The following is a 22413-nucleotide window of genomic DNA, read 5'->3' as shown; positions in this document are numbered from 1 at the left end:
TAAATAGAAAGTTTAAAATGTAGTGGTTTTTTTAATTTTATAAAAGATTAGAAAGTTTTGAAAATGTTAATTTGGTCCCAAATTAACTTAATTACCTTTTTAAGTGGATTTGACCATTTCTTGGTCAAAGTGTCACCAAAAACCAAAGCAAGACTTAATTGACATCTTTCATTTAATTTTCTCACGCTTCTTCTTCCCTTTTGCTTCACTTCAGCTCAATGTTCCCTCTCTCCTTCAGCTTCTTCTCTCGGTCTATGCTATATCCAAGTTTCTATCACTGGATTTCTTTCAAAGTTCATACATTTGGGACTAATTTGTCTCAGCTCTGAGCTTTCTGTTGTGGTAAGTGTTTCTCCAACTAATTTCTCTGATTGCCCTTGTTTTTTAGCAAATTTTTCTGTATTTTTTTTATCTAATCTTCACATGCATATCTAGAAATAGATACTTCAAAGCCTGATTGTTCTCTAATGGTGCTTGCTTCAAAAAATTACCAGTGAAAATATTTCAAATCGCATTTTTTTAGTACAATTACAAATTTATTACGGTAAAATTAGTCCATCTTTGGAAATAGCTGAGTTATCAAAAGTACTTTTGCTAACCATGCTTCAAGTTTTCTATATCTTAAATTAAGAAAACTGATACACAAGGATGTCTTATAATATGCATACATCAGCTGAATTTTTATATTTTCCTTCTTCGCGATTAAGTCCTCTTCGAATTTATATATTCAGTCATTTAACTCTTTTTAACCTTGAGAGTGAACTTCTTAAGTTTATGATTCAAGAATGCTAGCGCAATAGAGGTAAATGATTACATGGAAAGGAAAAAAAGGAGAGAGCTCACTCATGAGTGACCTTAGATTTTTCCTCTTTTCGTTGTTCATGCTAACTAATTCTTATGATTATAAGTCTTATCGAATGTTTTGATTTGTGAAATAGTTTGAAATGTGTAAAATTAAGAACACTATAAATAACGTGTAGAGGAGATCGCTCACAACCCATCGTCTTCTTAATTAGATAATATTCAGTCCATCACTTGGCATAGAAATGGTAGCTCTGTGAAATAACATAAAAAAAATAAAGGATCTATTTATTGATATGTTGTATCCTATAGAAGATTGTCAATATTTTTCGAAATCTATATACGAACAACAAATCTTCTTTAAGGAAAATCGTTCTTCCGTCTAAGGCCTTCATTGTTATTTGTATCATCATTGTAATTGTCAATCCAAAGTGTCTTCGACTCCCCTACACTCTTCACTTGATCATATCACAATATCTTTTTCCTAAATCTAACTTATACATAGACCATAGTGTGCCTGTTATAAAATTCTTTTTACACATTTTGATACTTTTTTTTCCAGCGGAATTCATACTTTGTTAGTTTGTTTATTATCAGTGAATTTTGATACATGTGTAACTAATAGCTATATGAATGTTTTGAATATCCAATACTGGAAATTTATTGCAACAAATTTTACTAAAGTTGGACTTCATTGACTGTGTATGCACTGGCTCAAAAGTAGATGATGCCAAAGTGTAATTCACGAGTTCCCTCTTTCTCTTTTCTTTGTAACTATCAACTCTCTGGTGCTCTTTATTTGTTAAAAAGTACAACTTAAATTTAGTGCATAAATAGAACACAATGGCTGAAGTAAATTAAAAACTTTCCCATGTATTGATTGAGTTTCTTATTGGAATAGTTAAGAGATTCTAATGGCATTTTATTATACCTTTAAAGGACTGAGAAAGGGGAACAATCACTTGTGTCCTTTATACCAAAATGACCTGAATTAAGCATGGCATTAACTGGATATAGTGTAAGTTCGGTTGTGCTTTCATTACTATATCATCTTGCTTTTCGTTGTCTGTTATGAGAGCATGTATTGCAAGGTGAACGAAATTTCGCCTCTCATTTACTTTTGGTATTTTCCTAATTCATGAACAAGTCTTCTAACATTTAGCTTCAACTAGAGTGATAGTTTTGTGCGTGTGAGCACAATGTCATTTTAAGATTGAATATCGCAAAAGCAGAGCTATGTTATTTATTTTTTATTCTTATTGTAGCAAAACTTTGTTCAGAGCCTGCAATAGCTGGTTCACCAGTGAAGTTTTTCCAGGATTTGAAGGACCCCTTTGCTTTTCAACTTGAAATTGGGTGAGGAATTAAATTAGAAATAACTTTACATATATATTATTACAGTTATGTTTTTGAAGTGATTTACTTAAAACTCATATAGATCAAAAAAAAATAATTTACTAGTGTTTCCAGGTATGTTGGTATTAGCGATTCAGAAGATGCGCAATTATTCTATTATTTTATAGAGTCTGAGTCTGATCCAGACTCCGAACCTCTTATGCTTTGGATCACTGGAGGACCAGGTTGCTCTGCTCTATCTGGCTTTATCTATGAGATTGGTAATTTCATTTTTCATGGCTAAATTGTGGGTGATTTATGTTTCTTACACATGTATTGCCTAACACGGATATCTGTCTCGCTTTGGATTTCTCTCTGCTACTTCCGCTTCTTCAACTTCCTCACACTTTCTGTGCTTTCCGTGTTCCTTCAACTTCTTCAACTGATTTCAGGTAAGGGATCCTTCGAATTTTCATAATTTGTCGTTAATCGCTTTCTCCTGGTGTTACTCCATGTTAACTTTCATACTTTCTTTACTATTTTTTCTGATTGTGTTTGATTTTTGCTATTTAAATTTGTATAGGTTTCCTAATTTTTCTCAGATTTTTCTGCGCTCATATTGGTTGCTAATTACATAATCCTAAATTTGAATCCGTTACGAACTGTACTTGCGACTACAATTGATTTCTTAATAAATAGCTTCAACGACAGATAATAAGTTTGTAATTAGAAGTGTTTTCTCTTAAGGGTGAAAAGAAGCAAGACAAACTGAACATATGCTAATTAAGTGCTTAGCGTACAAATAAAAACCTTCATCAGCACTCTTGGCTCTATTTAATTTCTTCTACCTGTTTCAGGTTAGCTAAAAATGAGTATGACAGAGGCAGATTCAAGATTTAAAGTTTATGAATTATTACAAGATCTCAGGTAAAGATTAACTTAAATATTCGTTCCACGTCTATGAATGTTCTATGATATGCTATCCTAATGTGAAATCTTAATTAGTACATGAGTTAAACAGTGCAATATATTATTGCAATGGGGTTGTACCTGACTGTTAGTTACATTAATTGATATTTTTTTGGTGATTAGATAGTGCAATGGAAAGCCTTACTATTACAGTAACGATGAGCAGTTTTGCATGATAACCACATTGTTAGAGATTGATTTTCTGACTATTTGTTTGAGAAATATAATGCTTGCAACAAGTATGAGGCTTTTTATCCATGCAACCTTTCCAGTTAAGGCAAGATTTATTGAAAAGGTCCCAAGCTGGTACAAAAAAAAACAATATTTACACGTAGACCAAACAGACAAGCTATTACTCTTTCCCTCCTATTAATGTCACAAAATCCATGTATTGATTCATGCTAAAAAGATTATGCAAATTTTTATTCTCAACTCTGGAAATGTGAATCTTGTGCCCTTTAGATCGTGCTTTGTTTCTCTCTAGACATAAGGTACAAGGATGCAAAGAGGGATGGTCTTCAAATTTGTTTCAGCCTTCTGAGAACCTTTTGAATCTTTCAGCTTTACTATTATTGTTCTTATTTTTCTCACTTCTACAAATGTTATTGGTATGAAGCTTAATTGTTTATTGACTCAATCATTTTGTTATATAAAAATTGACTCAGCATTTCTATACATTTGTTCAAAACTCTCGACTTTCTTCTGTTGCATTTCAGCATCACCAATGGTAAAAGACTCAACTAACACATCCATCATTTTGAAACTTTACTTTCGTAACAGTTTTGTAAAATTATTTGCTTCTTTCTCTGTCATTTGGCAACACTTATTGTAACAATTACATTGTTATTGTTGTTTTATTACAGATCGACTCCTTCCGCTTCTCAGGTAGTCGAATTACGGGTGGACCTTCGAACAAGAAGTTTGTGGTACTACTTCTACAGCCTTGGGCTTAGCATAAAAATAAAAAATGAGTAATATGTTTTAACCTTTCTAGCAAACTCTCAGTATAATGTTCGCAAACTAAATGTAACTTACTATGAAACATAACTATGTTAATATTAAGTTTAATCATCTCTTTATTAAAGCTCGTGCCTTGCACGGGCACCCTTTATCTAGTGGATAAATATTGAGCAAAGAAGATTGCTACAGTGCATGGGTTGCATGGGTTAGAGTCAAAATTTTCATCAAGATGATTCGAAATAAATAGTACATATAAAAAAAGGATTAAAAAATTTAATATCTAATATATATATATATATATATACAGAAAAAATAATTTTCATGATATATAAATAATATAATTTTTTATTGTAGGAGATTCGAAAGAACCCTCTTAGCACTTGCTATAGTTTTGCTCCAGATTTCACTAGAAATGGACATAAATACCGAATAATCGAATCGACTGAACTAATTCGGTTCTTCAATTTTGATTCTTCGATTCAGTAAGAGTCTAAAAACTTCGGTGCACTGAAGAACCGAACTTTATAATTCATGCATTAACTTTATTATTAGTAATATCTTGTTTGATATACTTTTTCATGCTATGTATAACTAATGATTACACTCTATTGCGTATTAAGGTTTGTATTACTGATGCATGAAAATTCATGGTATTAGTAATACAAAGGTTTTAATGCGTGCATTTGTACGGTAAAGACCCCATTGTCCCTCAAACTATTTTTTACATATTTTTTCACCATAATTATAAATGACATTATTGTAAATAAGTATACTATTTTTAGCACATCAAACCAAATAATGCATAAAAATCATCTTGTATAATAATTGTAAGCATTACAAATAATACATTTTATTTAGCATTGTTCTTGAGACCATCATCATGTCTTAAATTTTTAAGGGGTCGTTTGGTAGGCCGCATTAAAATAAATAATCCATGTATTATGTGTGGTATTATTTAGTACTATATTTGGTAGGAATTTGGGTCTATGTATAACTAATTCATGGATTAGTTATACCTCCTACATGATATTATAGGGTGTATTACTAATACCTTTCATTTGGAGGTATTAGTAATACATTGGATATAATACCATGGATAAGTCTATGTAATATCCCTCAAATCATTTTAATTATTTTATTTATTTTCTTGATTTTATGTTTTATATTTGTACTATTATTTAGAGAAAGTTGTTTGTTACTACATAAATTCAACACAAATTAATATAATATTTGAAATGTGAGTTGCTTAGCATTAACTCTGTTAAAATTATAACTTGTAATTTTATGTGTAAATATAGATAATTTATTTAGTTTTACTATTGTTTACGTCTTTTCAATTTTAAAAATTGATAGTTTATCTTTTTTTAAATTGAAAATTGACATTTTGTAAGTAATAAATTTACTAAGATGACAATTATTTATCCTCAAATAATTCAAGTAAAAAAAAAGGCAATCATGACAAAAAAAATTGTTCTTCTCATAGCTAGTTAGAAGACCATAAAAAAATAATATTGTCCGGCAATTATTTATCTTAACCTAATTACTAATAATTCAAGGGTATAATTGGAAAGAAGTTTTTTTATATAAAATTTTAACCCAATTCCAAAATGGGATAGGAACCAATGAACCAAACACTTGGTAAAAATAAATCCTGCATTACTAATCCTTGCACTATTAATCTTTGCATTACTAATTTCAGCATTAGTAATCCCTGCATTATTATTTTTGTACCAAACGACCCCTAAGTGTTTTATAGTTTAATTTTGTCCTCATTTTATTTTTCATCTACATCATAAAAATAGTTTTATATACATTAAATCAAATAAACGATCGAATTTGACATTGATGAATTGAATAATCAAATTGAAATTTGATAAAATCGAAATGAAGAACTAACGCCTACCCTAGATTCCACCTACTTGGAGATCAAGTTTAGCCACGTGGACATCCAACACCATTTTACAACAAATTGTGAACCTCATTGTACTATTGTCAAAAAATGAGGGATGCCTATGTAATATCACAAATTCACAATGGCTGGTATTCGTAATTTAATCAAAAGAGTAAGGGCGGTTACTTTCTCAAAACCTAATCCTTGTCAAAAACCAGGTACAACACGTGTCACTTATCCATCATCATTATCATTGTAAACAAATCTCAGCCGTTAAACATTTCCTCATCCCCTATATAAACACCGACTCTCCTTCTCCCCCACCACTAGAATACATAAATTCAAAGATCACGAAAAACTACCGATCGAAATTTAAAGAAGAAGAATCGAATATAATCCCTTAAAAGGAAGAAAAAATCATCGAAAGATTAAACTGAATTTAGGGTAAAAGCATCAGATTGCGGAAACTGTTTTGTTCTTCGTTCGTTTTCATCAAGTTCTAGAAAAATCTGTAAATCTCTTTGATTTTTGTGATTTTTTTCTGTAATTTTTAGGCGATTAATCGTTGATTTGAAGAGTTACTGATTAGATTTGTGATTATTTTTTTTTTGGTTAGGGTTTTTGGTTTTTGGTGGTTTTTGGAGTAATGAATGAGCAAGGAAAAATGATGAATCAACAGCAGAGGATGAGTATGGGTCAAAACCAAATGATAAGTATGAGTCAACCTCAGATCTTGAATCAACAGCTTCAACAACAGCCACAGCAGGTAGTAGACAATGATAAATTCAGCTTTAATTCCATGTATAATTTGAATATGAGTATGAGAATGAGTATGCCTCCGTTGATGATGCAGCAGCCTCAGATGATGAATCGGAGCTATAGGATGTGGCCGCAGCCGCCTATGCCACCGCCGTCTATGGTGGATCAGCTCAAATTTCAAAACCCTAATAATCATAATTTGAAGCAATTTGTTCCTGCAAAGCATCCCAAACCCTTGGGTCCTAGAAACAATTGGAAGGGTAAAAAGGTAAATAAGAAGGATAAGAGAATGGATGGAGTTAGGAGGAACGAGATTGGAACTAGCGGTAGTGGTAGTACTGCCGGAGGAATTGTTGGAAATCAAGGCGGGTATAAGCCGCCTACGTTAAATGATTTGCAACAACAAAATCGATTAAAGGCTAGGAGGTTTTTCCCTAAGAAGAAATTTTATCATAATAATAATAATAATAATAATAACAACAGTAACAGGACTGCACCGTATGCACCTCGGAACACGTCTTCGTACATTATTAGGGCTAAAAAGAGTGGTGGTATTGCTTCTTTGGTGTCGCCTTGTCCTGTGACTCCTGCTGTGTTACCGACGCCAATGTTTTCTCCATCTAGGGAAGTGTTAGTAGATATGGCGAAAGAGGAGTGGGGAGTGGATGGGTATGGATCAATGAATGGGTTGATTAGACTGAGGTCACCAGGTCATGAGGCAGAAGGACATGAGGATGAGGAAGAAGAGGAGGGAGGATCAAGTGAGAGTGATGTGGAAGAACATGTGGAGGTTGAAAGGAGATTGGATCATGATTTGAGCAGGTTTGAGATGATTTACCCGAATTATAGCGGGATGGAGTATAACAATGTGTTGGGAAACCGTGTGGATGATCAGGATACCCATATTGCTCAATTGGAGGAAGAGAACTTGATTTTGAAGGATAGATTGTTCTTGATGGAGAGGGAGTTGGGTGATTTGAGGAGGAGGTTGCAAAGTCTTGAGAGGCAAGGCCATAGCTATGATGAGATGAATGAGGAAGTTGTGGAGAATGAGACTGAGAGTGAGACTGAGAGTCATGGCGATGGCCATTCTTTGGAGGATAACAATGCTGAACTGATTGAACGGGCCATGGAAGGAGTTGGGAATGTGAAAGGGAAGGAAGAGATTAGGATTGAGGATGACACAGAGTTTGCAGAAAATGAAGAGAGAGTTGGAAAAGAAAGTGAACAGGTTAATGGTGATGGTGAAACTATTGAAAAGGAATCCGATGAAGTAGGAAAAGAAGATGAAGTTGATGGAGGAGATGGTATGGTTGAAGTCCTTAAGAAGGAAATCATTGCTGATCTTGAAAGCAAGAGTGAGCTGAAAGACGATGCAGCCGTGAAAACTGGGGATGAGGTTCAGTTTAGTCAATTGAATAAGAACAATGAAAACGAGGTTCAGGCATCAGATAATGCAATTGTTGAAGATGTTGCCATGGAGGAGGCTTCTAGAGTGGATGCTGATGCGAATTTTCAAACAAAGAATGAGGATGAATTGACAGGAGATAAATGATCAGGGAAGAGCATTTTCGAAGGTGACTTGTCTAAGTTTCCCTCGTCAATGTAAGTCTCTTCTCTGAGAAGCTTTCATGTTGACTTGTGTGGTTTTATGTCACCATTTTTGGATATATCTCTACTGCAGTACATAATGTTTAGCGTTCTTTTGACAGTGGCAAGGAGTATCAAATCTTCCTGTTGGGAGTTCCACCTTATAAAGTGCTAATGTAGTTATCTTCTTTAGGTGTTTTCAACCTTTTTCTTTTCCTTTTTTTAATTTTCAGTTTTTTGGCAGCTGTTTGTAGAAGGGAGTTCTAGGTGTTTTGAAAGGTTAGATACTGTGTTGCTTGATACAAAGATACAGCTATGTAATAATCTCTTTTTAATTGGATTTGGAAATTTTCATATAATTCATGTCATGTGCTCTTATTATCGGTTTAACCTCGTATTTAGCATGGTTGTTCCCCCCGGCATATGTGTTGCATGTGTTGCAACTATGTGATTGGTGTTGGCTAGTGATAGCCTTTTATCTATAACATGCTTGCTTGTTTCCATGTAAGTTGTAACTATGCTTGCTTGTTTCCATGTAAGTTGTTGGCTAGTGATAGCCTTTTATCTATAACATTGCCCTTCAAGTGGTTTATTTTTCTTATAGCTTAGGGCAATTAACTTTACTTTGCTTCCATGAAGTTGTGATGCCTGACCACTTGGAGCATACCTTCTGTTCTGCAAGGGAGTAATTTTAGTTTTTTTGTGTTAGCAACCATATGAATGATTCACTACAGGGCATAATTTCATGTACAACAGCTCTCTTAACTGTAAACCTTCAACCAGAGTTTATTTAATATCATATAGTAGAGCATCGGAGCATACTGAAGTGTAAGTTGGAATAGTTGGCTATCAACTTCAGCGATGTTGGGTGTGAGTGTTTTAAAAAAAAAAATCTTTTTGGGATCTCAAAGCTGTTATTTTGATTTGGTGGTATTACCCCTTTGAAGAATATATTCATCTGCTTGCTAGCAAATAAGTTCTTTGCTGTTTATTTTCATCTATAGAGTTGTAGTCAACTGACTTCTGCTTCGGAAAGAGACGGAAGATTTGAGAACTTTCACACTCTTGATGCATTCATTAAATTGCATGGTAATGGTTTATTCTTATTAGCCTCCAACGAATTTCTAGTTTTTCTTTTTATGCATCACCAACACTACCAACCATTCAGCAGATGTGGTACGTTTTGATATGTTCTGCTTTAATTAGACCTCCTTGTCTTCCTTGTGACTGTCATTAGTATTTGTTTCTGAATGTTGTGACCTCTTTCCACTTCTTGGAATGATATATCACCTTTCACGTTTTTGGGGGATTCCATAAGTATACTGCTAGCTGCTGGATTATCACGAGGGGAAGTAGCTGAAAGGCTGGACTGTGGTGAGCAGGATGCTTGCTTATTGTGCTCCTTTATGTATTTTCTTATATATATCAGATTATTTGGATGACCACCCCCTCAACCCCCGACAAGCGCCAAAATTATTGTCCTCTTTGCTGACCCGAATGCCTAGTCTCTTTATTGGGATCAACCTGTTGTTGAGATGCTTCTTATTCTTTAGTTTCCATTTAAGCCCATTGTTTTGTTGATAGATAGACTCTCTGATCTATTATTTTTCATCTTATGGCAGCAGAGGGGATGTCCTATTGTTGGTGGCAGAAAAACAGATGTGATGGTGACTTTACTTGTCCCTCTGCTGCATTTATTGAGTTTACTACAGAACATGCATGTTTCTATAAGGGCTTGTTTGGTTGGGGAACAAGTTATGTCGGGATTAGTTATCCTGCGATTGTTTACCCACCCTTAGTGTGGGATAAAACTAACGCTACAATCTCAGGGTAAATTAATTTCGGGATAAGTTATCTGTTGAGTTTATCCCAACCAGCCATGGGATAAACTTATCCTAAAATTACTCCCGGAATTAGTCATCCCTTATCCGTCCCCCCCGAGTCATGTTTTAGGGTTTGTGTTTGTTGCAGTAGGATATATATGGTTCATCTCATGATTCATTTCTTTTCAGGTGCTTCACCTGCTTTAATCCTTGTTATATTGAACTTCGACTACCTGCTTTTCTTTTGTTTTTGTGTCTGATTAAGAAGTACAATGTGCTGTAGGCTGGTAAGTAGATACTTCTCCAGAGTATTTCAGTCTGGAGATTGTTATCAAGTTTGATGACATGCTAATTTTAACTGTTGTTGATTCTGTATTTTGCAGCTCTCCACACGGAGAGAGATTTTATGCTTTGACCAGGATTGTTTCTTGGCTATTCGTATTTTGTCTCAGTTGTGCTTCTCTTGCATGTCTGACAGTTTCAACTCCTGTCCTATTGTTGACTTCTTCGTTTGCATGTTTGAGCTACCTACATTTTGCTGCCCAGGGGTGATCAATCTTTTTTTGCCTATTGTTGAGAGGTTTAGATGAATCTAGAATACAAACTTTGGAGTTCTGCTTCATGCAATCTAATTACTGGGTACTGGGTTCAATATTTTATTAATTGCCTGTATTTTGAGTCTTTTTTTAAAAAAAATAGATGCATGATCTAAGTTAGAGCTATTGGATACAGATGAACGATGAACTCACTCATGGCTTACTCACTAAATCCGCCTGATTATTGAGCAAACTACAATCATGTTTCTGGATTGATGACAGTTGCAAATGAAATTATGCGGCGGGTGTAAAATTTGATTTCCTAGTCTTTTTGTGTGATAGAGATTTGTTATTAATTTGATTTCCTAGTCTTTTTATGTGATATAGATTTGTTATTTGTCTAGAAAAAAGGTGGGGAACGGATCAGCTACCAACTAATTAAGCTATTAAGATCTTAATTTAAACCTATTTTGTGGTGTTCATTTTGTATTTTTAAAAAATGAGGGAGGAAGATATTACAAGGTGGGGATCCAAATCAGTCAATTTGATTGGGATATTAAGATATTAATTATTTGTAGCAATATCAAATGATGTATCGCCTTTTCAGTGAAGATTTATACGCTCCTTTTTGTTGTTTAGATATGCTGTAGTCAATTATTTATTGCGTAAGATATGATTATCTTAACTTTTTTGAGCTATATAATAAACTATTTGTTGTAGTATTACCGTTGTTTTCCCTAATCTTTGTTCAAAAGCCTTGAAAAATTTAAAAGTTGAATTAGTTACAGAAATATACGAATTGAATCAGTTTATTTGTTTGCTTTTATCCATGTTGTGGGGATGATCTTTTTATTTTTCTTCTGCTTTTGATTTTGGTCTCTTTTGAAACGTATTGTTGTTGTATTGTTCTTTTGAAGTTATGTTTGGTGGGTAAAGCATGTAGCGTATTCCACTCTGCAAGGTTTGCCAGGTCTTTAAAGAGTCGTAATCTAAGGCGTTAAACAGGGCATACAAGACTGGGTATGGCAAGCCTTGAACCGTTAAAATTTTGACTCGCCTTGTCCTGTACCCTTATCTCATACTACTCTCTCGATACAGAATCTAATGTTTTGAAAAAAAAAACTTCTCATATCGAATTCGAATTGCCCGATTAACATTTTCTCGGAATTTCCCTTGCCTCTCCCGATCCTCGTTATCTTTTTTTTTTCTTTATAAGTATTTTGTTTTGCAGTATTTTATTGAAAATTTTCTTTTGTTCTTTTCGATTTTTATTCCAACATGTAGATATTAGAAGCACCAAGTTTATATATTATAACCTCGGGAAAAAGGAAAATATGGCCATCTGAAAAATGCATTTCTTAATGCCATATGGAAAAATAGTGTATAACTTGCATCAATTATAGTACTAAAATAAGGTAGGTTTAAGTCATCTCCGGCGACTTAAAATTGTCCGCATTATTCACTTATACACTTTAATTGAGGCTTGTACTTATTGAACACCTCTTTCACATTATATTGATATCACTTGAACACTTTTTGCCTACATGACATTTTGAGTGTGATTCACGGCTAATGAGCGCGTGAAAGCATTTTCTTACATTTTAAAAAAATAAAGAGTTTGTCTTCTTCCTTATGCGCCATGACTTCACCTTTCTTCTTCCTTTTGCTTGTTGCCCTTACGCCGCCGCCACAATCATACACCAATAACACCCTTCTTATCTTTCTGCTTCTTCCTTCTTCATCTAGCTTATTCGGATCCTGTCGGTTGGTGATGATGAGTTTGTCACTCATACAAGGCTACTTCTTGCCAGAGGAAGAAGAACAAGAACCTCAGTACGACAAATCCGACGACAACGAAAATGATAAAGTTTCACATAATCGTATTAAACTTTTTTCAAGTCCAACTTATTCATCTTTCGAGCTTCCGTCTGCCCTTGACGCCTTTTCCGAGTTAAATTTCTCTGTAACTTCTTTTCTTTTTTTCAATTAGAGCAGCAAAATACTAATCTAAATGGATAGGCAATAAGAATTTAGCTATTATCCTTTTTCATCTTATTATGTGAAGTGCAGTTAGTATGAAATTAATAATTGAAGATTTTAACAACGCCGGAGTTTAATGGACGTGGGTGAAAACTGGAAAGTGGTACGGTGGTGGGATAGCAGGGGAAGGGCTTGGGTGGTGGGAGGGTGGGGTTACATGTATTTTTTTTAAAATAGTAATAATTTTTTTTTTCTTTCACATTATAATACATTTTAAAATAATTTAATGAATCCAAATAACACATGTCATTATTTAATTAATTGTCACATCACCGCGAGTGTATTTCACTCATTTTATACTTTTAGCTGATTGTTGAAAAAANGGAAACTGGAAAGTGGTACGGTGGTGGGATAGCAGGGGAAGGGCTTGGGTGGTGGGAGGGTGGGGTTACATGTATTTTTTTTTAAATAGTAATAATTTTCTTTTTCTTTCACATTATAATACATTTTAAAATAATTTAATGAATCCAAATAACACATGTCATTATTTAATTAATTGTCACGTCACCGCGAGTGTATTTCACTCATTTTATACTTTTAGCTGATTGTTGAAAAAATGTTCAAATGGTTCAAATTCTAAGGAGTAGAGGTGTTCAATAGGTACAAATATGAATTTAAGTGTTGTAGATAACTCAAGCCAATAAGGTATTAGTATAAAGTTAATGCATGCATTATTTTTTATATGTACTTTATTAAATGCCAAAAAGAATGTATTAGTAATGCTTGCATTAATAATGCTTGTATTAGTAGTGTGACACTAATTATACCTAGATTACTTCTTATGTATTGTTCAGTTTAGTGTATTAAAAACAACATACATTATATAAAAATATTTATTACAAAGATATTCTTCACAACTATGATGGAAAAATAATCTTGAGGGGCAATGAGGTCTTTAACCATACTAATGTATGCATTAAAATTCCTTGTATTACTACTAGCAAGAAATTCATGGCATTAGTAATACACTCCTTAATACACAGTAAAAGAGTTGTTTGGTAGAGTGTATTAGGAAAAATAATGCATGCATTAATTTTGTATTTTACTTATACTTTGTTAGGTATTCTTTTCTAATTTTTGTTTTACACTATATTGTTATTAATGTGTGCAGTGCTAAATTTCTAGGTATTAGCAATGCAATGCTTTTATTGCATGCATTAACATGATAAAAGACATAATTGCCCCTCAAAACCCTTTTTACATTTTTTCTACCATAATAGTGGAGAGTATCTTTGTAAATAATTTTTTTATGCAATGCATGCTAATTTTTATGTATCAAACCAAACAATGCATTAAAATAATTTAATGTGTAATTAATGCTAGCATAACTAATATATGTATTGCTAATACACTCTATTTAACATTATTTTTGTACACTTTACCAAACGATCCCACCATCGATCTCTGGGTATTAATAATGAAAGGGTTTAGTGCATGCATTAATTAGTATGGTTAAAAACACAATTGCCCTTCAAATTTGTTTTTACATCCTTTCCATTATAATTGTGGAGGGTATATTTACAAATAATTTTTTTAAAATAAAAAATGCTAACAAACCAAACCATGCATAACAATAAATTTATGTATAACTAATACAAACATTATTAATATACTTTATTTAGCATTATTATTATACACTCTACCAAAAGACTCTAGAGTGTATAACTAATACTTGTATTATTAATTATATATAACATGAAAATATGTACCAAATAAGATGTTACTAATATAGAGAGTTAATATATATATGCATCATTTTTGTAATATACTCCACCAATATCTTATAATAAGTACTCCCTCTATTCACTTTTACTTGTCATTAATTCCGAAAATAAATTTTCATTTTTACTTGTTATTTTTGACATATTAAGAAAAAATAATAATTTTTTTCATGTTTTACTCTCAACATTGAATACTTATTTTTCAAAATATTTTTTTAAGATATCATTTAATAGGGGGTAGTTTAATAAAATACCTATATCAATAATTATTTTCTTAATGAGTGTGTGTAATGACCGGGTTACGTCATTATAGAAAAGCCAACGGGGAAAAATTTTGGGTCGGAAAACATTTTCGTAGTAACTTGGATTTCTCAACCTAGTCCACATTTGGACGAAATTGGAGTCATTAAAGTCCAGAGAAATCTGATAGCAATTGGGTGATTTAATTATGATTTTGATTACATGAGTAGATAGAGGTCGTTAAGGAACCCGTACGACTTTACGGAATTGAATTTGGGTGAGTAGAACTCCCGAAATTGATCTTAGCATGAACGGGTAGTTTCTGAGTACGTTGGTTGAAGGCGTGTTGTGAAATGAGGGTCTTGGAATTATTAAAATAGCTCACTGTTTCGTGCAAGCCACTTTGACGGTGATTTCTGTCTCCAGGACGGGGCCGCTGTAGCGAGGTGAGGACCGCTGTGGCGGGCCCGACGCGACTTAAATCAGAAATAAACCCCAAAACGTCTTTATTCTGCACTTTTCGACTTTGAGAGTAAGGAGACGAACCCCAGGCGATTCTTGACAGTTTTTCACCATTCTTGAGGCTAGAGGTAAGATTTTCACCCCCGGATCCATTTTTCGATCCGAAAAACGTAATCTAATGGGTAATTATCGATGGAGAAGGGTTTTGATCTGGAAATTATGGTGGAAAAAACCCTAATTTGGAATATGTGATCATGGGTATGATCTAGGGTTGATAGGATTGTTGGTAATTCGAGTTATTAGTTATTGTTTATTGATTCCCGTTGTTATATTAATTGTTTGTAGACCAAGAACAAGCGGAACGAATCCGTAAAGGGAAGAATCAAGTTTCTTAGGGGATTCAAGCTTATTTCGAGGTAGGTGATGGTTGTGATTCTATGATGATGTGATGTATGTTTGTTCTTGCTTCATTATGATACATGTATGTGTGCGAATGTTGTATTATTGATCACATTAATTGTAAATGAGGATATATGAATGATGAAACCATGAATCATGACTTGATTGTATGATTATGAGAATGTACTTTGTGATTGTGATTGTGGCTTGTTGAATGGATCGAGTGTTGTGTTCGACACACTAACTTGGACCGGTTGCCACGTTCCAGCATAATTATGGGATCGGTTGTCACATTTCGGCATAAACATTGGATCGGGTACCACGTTTCGGTATGCTAACTGTTTGGGTTTGGGTTCCATGAGAGAACTAATGATTTGATATAATTGTGTATCTTGAGAAATGTAAAATTGTATTTTGTTTTTAAATATTGATAATATTGTATATGTTCGATATATGCATGCGATTATATTGTTGTATTGGCTTATGTATGTTGCACTTAGTGGGATAGCCGTGTGATTCTACCAGTACACTGTGGTTATGTACTGATATTGCACTTTCTCTTTCCTTGTTGAGTAGAGGGCATCTTCAGGTGGCTATTGACAGACCTCGCTTAGAAGATTAGTGATCGTCAATCGAATTCAAGGATGAGCCAGCTCTTCCAGGCTGCCATGAGTTCTCCTTTCGTCTATGTCCACATTTGAGACTTAGATTTTTCTAGTTAGTTATTAGTGCATTAGTTTGGGGTTGTAACTCTTCTTATTTAGAATTTGGTTCATTATTAGATGTTTTGGTACATTGACTTTCAGGTTCTAGGTGTATTTTTGAATTGTTTAGTTGTTAGATATTTTGGAAGTTTATGGAAACTTCAGTCTTAGCTATTTAACTTGCTTCCGTAACTTAAATACTTTAGTTTTGGTTTAGTTGCTTGGTTTGGGGTTGTAGTAGTAGTTCTCCCACCGGAGGGTTAGTGTGGGTGCAAATCACGACGGTCTGGGTCGTGACAAAGTTGGTATCAAAGCCTAGGTTCGTTAATCTCGTTGTACCAAAACAAGTCTAGTAGAGTCTTGCGGAACGGTACAGAGACGTCTGTACTTTTCTTCGAGAGGCTATAAGACTTTAGGAAATCTCTCTATTTTCTCTTGTCTCATTTCGTGCTGTAACTTGATTCCAATTGGTATCTGGCGATTCAAATTGGTATCTAACCTCCTTCACTCTTTTGTCTGCAGATGGTTAACACTAGATTCAACGGCGTCAGGCCCATAGCTCCAGTCAATGCTCCAGGTGAGGAATCTGCAGCGAGAGGTCGCGGTCGAGGCAGGGGTAGAAGAAGAGCTAGGGGTAGAGGCCGAGGAAGAGTGGCGCTTACTAGAGATGGGGTACCGATAAAAAATGCTCCCTAAAATGAGGCCCCTCATGTGCATCATGAAGAGATAGAAGAGGATATTGAGGTTGAAAATATTGAGGAGGTTGGACAAGAGGAAGAGGTGCAGGCTGAGACTACCGGTGTTCCTCCTATAGACCCAGTGTTAGCTCAACATATCATGTCATTCTTGATTGTGTTGGTTAGTCCTACAGTGCTTCATTCTATTCAAGCAACTCAAACTCCCGCCAATCCTCCTATTGCTATCACTGTCCCCAAGGTGGGATGGAATGTAGGTAATGATGTTTTCTTCCGTCCTTTGATTGGTTTTGTTATGACTGGTAATGAGCATGAAATATTGACTAAGTTTTTTAAGCTAAAGCCTCCTGTATTTATTGGTTCTGAGNNGCTAGGGGTAGAGGCCGAGGAAGAGTGGCGCTTACTAGAGATGGGGTACCGATCAAAAATGCTCCCTAAAATGAGGCCCCTCCTGTGCATCATGAAGAGATAGAAGAGGACATTGAGGTTGAAAATATTGAGGAGGTTGGACAAGAGGAAGAGGTGCAGGCTGAGACTACCGGTGTTCCTCCCATAGACCCAGTGTTAGCTCAACATATCATGTCATTCTTGATTGTGTTGGTTGGTCCTACAGTGCTTCATTCTATTCAAGCAACTCAAACTCCCGCCAATCCTCCTATTGCTATCACTGTCCCCAAGGTGGGATGGAATGTAGGTAATGATGTTTTCTTCCGTCCTTTGATTGGTTTTGTTATGACTGGTAATGAGCATGAAATATTGACTAAGTTTTTTAAGCTAAAGCCTCCTGTATTTATTGGTTCTGAGAGTGAGGATGCTTATGAGTTTATCTTAGATTGTTATGAAAGGCTTCATAAGTTGGGAATTGTCTATCAGCATGGGGTTGTGTTCGTGACTTTTCAGCTTCAAGGTGAGGCTAAGCAGTAATGGAGAACTTATATGAAATGCAGATCTTTAGCTTTACCCCTACTCTATTGGACCCAGTTTCATGCTCTATTTTTAGAGAAATATGTACCTAGGACTTTGAGGGATCGCAAGAAGGATGAGTTCATGACTTTGGAGCAAGGTGGTATGTATGTGACTGCTTATAAGGCCAAATTCCATGCTTTGTCTAGATATGCTACTCAATTGGTGACTACTGAGGAGGAGACGATCTGTTTATTTATTAGGGGACTAAATTCTGAGTTGCAGGTACTATTTGTTCATATGACCTCTGCATGAAGGAGCTTTAATGAGGTAACAAACTTTGTTAAGAAAGTGGAGGGGGTGAGGCGAGATGGTCAGGCTAAGACGTTGGCTAAAAGGGCTAAGAACTCGGGTAACTTTCAAGGTTCTTATTCCAAGGGGTCAGGGAGGCCAACACTTGCAACTAGGCCAATTCAGTCCGCCATTCCCTCCTCTACAAGTAATTACTTGGGAACTCCACCTCATAATTTTATTCAGGATAGCCAGGGAGTCACGCCTTGAACGGGAAACAGGCCATCTTTTGATCATACATATTACAACTGTGGAGAGCCTGGACATATGAGGAGATATTGTCCCCACCCACGAGTGTTGGATTTCGCGCAGCAGCCATCTAGAGCAGTGGTACCCACGAGAAATGGTAATAATGGTCAAAGGCGTCCACAAGGTGGGCAAGGAGGAAATCAACGAGGCCGTGGGGTATAGGAAATGGCAATGCAGGCAGAGGTACAGTAAAGCCAGGCAGGGAAGTTGCTCGTCATGATGATAGAGCTCAGTGTTACGGTTTTTCGGGCAAGAATGAGGCAGAGGCGTCTGACACAGTGATCACATGTACTATTTTTGTCTGTGACCGGATGGCTAATGTGTTATTTGATCCAGGTTCTACTTATTCACACGTATCCGTGCGATTTTCCTAAGAATTTTCTATGATTTGTGATATACTTGATACCCCCATCCATGTTTCTACCCCAGTTGGAAAGTCTGTCATAGTCACCCATGTCTATCATGCTTGTCCTATTTTGTTTATGGGTTTTCAGACTTGGGCTGATTTGGTGATTTTTTATATGACTGACTTTGATATAGTCTTAGGCATGACTTGGTTGCCCCCCTATTATGTTGTGCTTAATTGTACTAAGTTTGTAACTCTAGAAATTCCGGGAAGGGAAAAATTAGAGTGGGAATGGTGTACAAGCCTAAGCAAGCTAAGATCATATTCTCCATTCGGGCTAGAAAATTGGTAGGGCAGGGTTGTTTGGCTTATTTGGCTCATAATAGGGATGTTGAGGTTGAAACTCCATCTATTGAGTCTATTCATGTGGTGTCAGAATTTAGAGAAGTGTTTCCTAATGACTTGCCTGGTATGCCTCTGGATAGAGATATAGACTTCTACATTGATTTAGAACTTGGTATCTGCCCCATTTCTATCCCTCTATTTCGCATGGCTTAGGCAGAATTAAGAGAGCTTAAGGCTCAAATACAAGAGCTTCTTGATAAGGGATTTATTCGTCCTAGTGCTTCCCAGGGGTGCTCTAGTTTTGTTTGTTAAGAAAAAGGTTGGTAGTATGAGAATGTGTATAGATTATCGACAATTGAATAGGGTCACTATTTGAAACAAGTATCGTTTGCCTCAAATATATAATCTTTTTGACCAATTGCAAGGTGCATCAGTTTTCTCCAAGATTGATCTAAGGTTTGGCTACCACCAATTGAAAATTAGGCCTGAGAATGTTCCCAAGATGACGTTTCGAACCCGCTATGGGCACTATGAGTTTCTAGTTATGTCATTTGGTTTAACTAATGCACCTGCGGCCTTTATAAGTTTGATGAATGGGGTGTACAAGTCATTTCTTGATTTATTCGTCATAGTCTTTATTGATGATATTTTGGTCTATTCGAAAAGAAAGGAAAAGCATGCCGACCATCTTCGTATTGTTCTCGGTGTTCTTGGGAAACAAAGGTTGTATGCTAAATTCTCTAAGTGTGAATTTTGGTTGACTTCGGTTGCATTTTTGGGACATGTAGTTTCAAAAGAAGGGGTAATGGTAGATCCTCAAAAGATTGAGGCGGTGAAGAATTGGGTTCGGTCGAGCTCTGTGACTAAAGTTAGGAGTTTTGTGGGGCTCACTAGCTATTATCGTCGATTTGTGAAGAACTTTGCTTCTATTGTCACTCACTTGAATAATTTGACCAAAAAGGAGATACCATTTGAATGGACTGAAAAATGTGAGGAGAACTTCCAAAAGCTCAAGGTTTTTTTGACCACCGCACCTATTCCTAGCATTACCGGTTGAGAGTAAAGATTTTACTATTTATTGTGATGCTTCACATTTTGGTTTGGGTGTTGTGTTGATGCAGGGTAAGAATGTTATAGCTTAATCGCATCAATTGAAGGTGCATGAGAGGAATTACCCAACACATGATTTGGAGTTGGCAGTGGTAGTGTTTGCTCTTCAGATCTGGCGGCATTACCTTTATGGTGTTAAGTGTGAGGTGTTTACTGATCATCGTAGTTTGAACCATGTGTTCACTCAAAATGATCTGAATTTTAGACAAGGAAAGTGGATGAAGTTAGTTAATGATTATGATGTCACCATCCAATACCATCCGGGTATGGTTAATGTAGTAGAAGACGCTATGAGTCGAAAAACGGTGAGTATGGGTAGTTTAGCTTGCTTAAGTGTAACCAAGCGACCTTTGGCTAAGGAAATTTAGACCTTATAGTCTAAGTTCATGCAGTTGGGCATCTCAGAAAGAGGTGGGGTGTTAGCTAGCATTGAAGTAAGGGCCACATTCATTGAAGAGATCAAGGCCAAGCAATTTGATGATAAGAATTTGAATGGACTTAAGAAGAAGACTGCGATTGGTAAGGCACAAGAGACCACTCTTGATGCGGAAGGTGTGCTCAGTTTTAAAGGAAGAATTTGTGTTCCTCGAGTTGATGACTTGATTCAGAAATTGTTGGCAGAATCTCATGGTTCACGATATTCCATTCATCCGGATGTGACCAAGATGTATCGAGATTTGAAGCGAATTTATTGGTGGCCGGGCATAAAGAAGGATATAGCGGAGTTTGTGGCCAAGTGTCAAAATTGTCAACAAGTGAAATATGAACACCAAAGGCCTGCAAGTTTCCTTCAAAGAATGCCAATTCCGGAATGAAAATGGGAAAGGATAGCTATGGATTTTGTGGTTGGTCTTCCCAAGACTTTGTGGAAGTTGGATTCTATTTGGGTAGTAGTTGATAGGTTGACTAAGTCAGCCCATTTTATTCCGGTAAGAATAGATTATAATGTTGAACAATTGGCTAAAGTTTATGTGAAAGAGAGAGTGAGGTTGCCTGGGGTGCCCCTTTTCATCATCTCAGACCGTGGTACACCGTTCACCTCCAAGTTTTGGAGGAAATTACATGATGATTTGGGCACACAACTCACTTTTAGTACAACTTTTTATCCACAGACGGACCGGCAGTCCGAAAGGACTATTCAAGTGTTAGAAGACATATTGAGGACATGTGTGATTGATTTTGGAGGGCATTGGGATAAGTTCCTACCTTTGTGTGAGTTCTTCTATAATAATAGTTATCACTCCAGCATAGATATGGCACCATTTGAAGCACTCTATGGGAGGGGATGTAGATCACTCATAGGATGGTTCGAGGCTAGAGATGTGATACCTTTGGGGGTTGATTTGGTAAAGGATGCTCAATAAGGTGAGGAGTATTCAAGCTAAGCATCTAGAAGCCCAGAGTAGACAGAAAAAGTATGTGGATCATAAGGTAAGAGACATGGCGTTTCAAACCGGGGAGAATGTTCTTCTTAAGGTGTCACTCATGAAAGGGGTGATGAGATTTGGTAAGAATACATTGGTCCATTTGAGGTTCTTGAATGTGTAGGGCCGGTGGCTTATAAATTGGCTTTACCTCCTAACCTATCGGAGTTCATCCGGTATTCCATATGTCCATGTTGAAGAGATATCATGGTGACGGAGACTACATCATTAAGTGGTACTCAATTATGTTAGATAAGGACCTCCAATATGATGAGGAACCGATTGCAATTCTTGATCGTGATGTGCGTAAGTTGAGGACCAAGGAGATTAAGTCTGTGAAAGTTCAATAGAAGCATCGTCCAGTTAAGGATGCTACTTGGGAAATCGAGATGGACATGCGAGACAAGTATCCCCAATTGTTCGTCGATTCAGATATTACTCCATTCCTTCTTTAGCTTATTTTTCCTAAGTTTGTCACTCGGGGATGAGTGATGGGTAAATTGGTATCTATTGTAACGATCGGGTTCTGTCGTTATAGAAAAGCCAACGGGAAAAATTTTTGGGTCTGAAAAATTTTTCGTAGTAACTTGGAATTTCTCAACCTAGTCCAGGTTTGGACGAAATCAGAGTCATTAAAGTCTAGAGAAATGTGGTAGAAATTGGGTGATTTAATTATGATTTTGATTACATGAGTAGATAGATAGGTCGTTCAAGAACCCGTACGACTTAACGAAATTGAATTCGGGTGAGTAGAACTCCC

At 35.8% G+C, this 22413-nt stretch overlaps 1 protein-coding gene and 1 pseudogene across 6 annotated transcripts in view; both read left to right on the top strand.

Annotated features, from left to right (window-relative positions):
* Positions 1-8662, top strand: part of LOC125841344 (uncharacterized) — a 404974-nt gene extending 396312 nt beyond the window's left edge. Inside the window, exons 2-4 of one of the 6 annotated variants that reach the window (XM_049520471.1) lie at positions 6335-6467; positions 6573-6725; positions 6810-8662. In XM_049520471.1, coding sequence (XP_049376428.1) covers positions 6603-6725; positions 6810-8270 — 1584 coding nt within the window. In that variant the 5' untranslated portion in view covers positions 6335-6467; positions 6573-6602 and the 3' untranslated portion in view covers positions 8271-8662. Of the gene's footprint in view, positions 1-6277; positions 6468-6572; positions 6726-6809 lie in introns of those variants that run through there. The other 5 variants (XM_049520476.1, XM_049520467.1, XM_049520493.1 and 2 more) reach the window with 5 other exon arrangements.
* A 3641-nt stretch (positions 8663-12303) lies between these two features.
* Positions 12304-22108, top strand: LOC125857073 (uncharacterized; annotated as a pseudogene).
* Positions 22109-22413: the final 305 nt, after the last annotated feature.

The sequence above is a fragment of the Solanum stenotomum genome, chromosome 1 (genome assembly GCF_019186545.1).
Source record: "Solanum stenotomum isolate F172 chromosome 1, ASM1918654v1, whole genome shotgun sequence".
Taxonomy (NCBI): domain Eukaryota; kingdom Viridiplantae; phylum Streptophyta; class Magnoliopsida; order Solanales; family Solanaceae; genus Solanum; species Solanum stenotomum.
The sequence above is the reverse complement of the archived record's forward strand: the minus strand, read 5'-3'. Positions and strand labels throughout refer to the sequence as shown.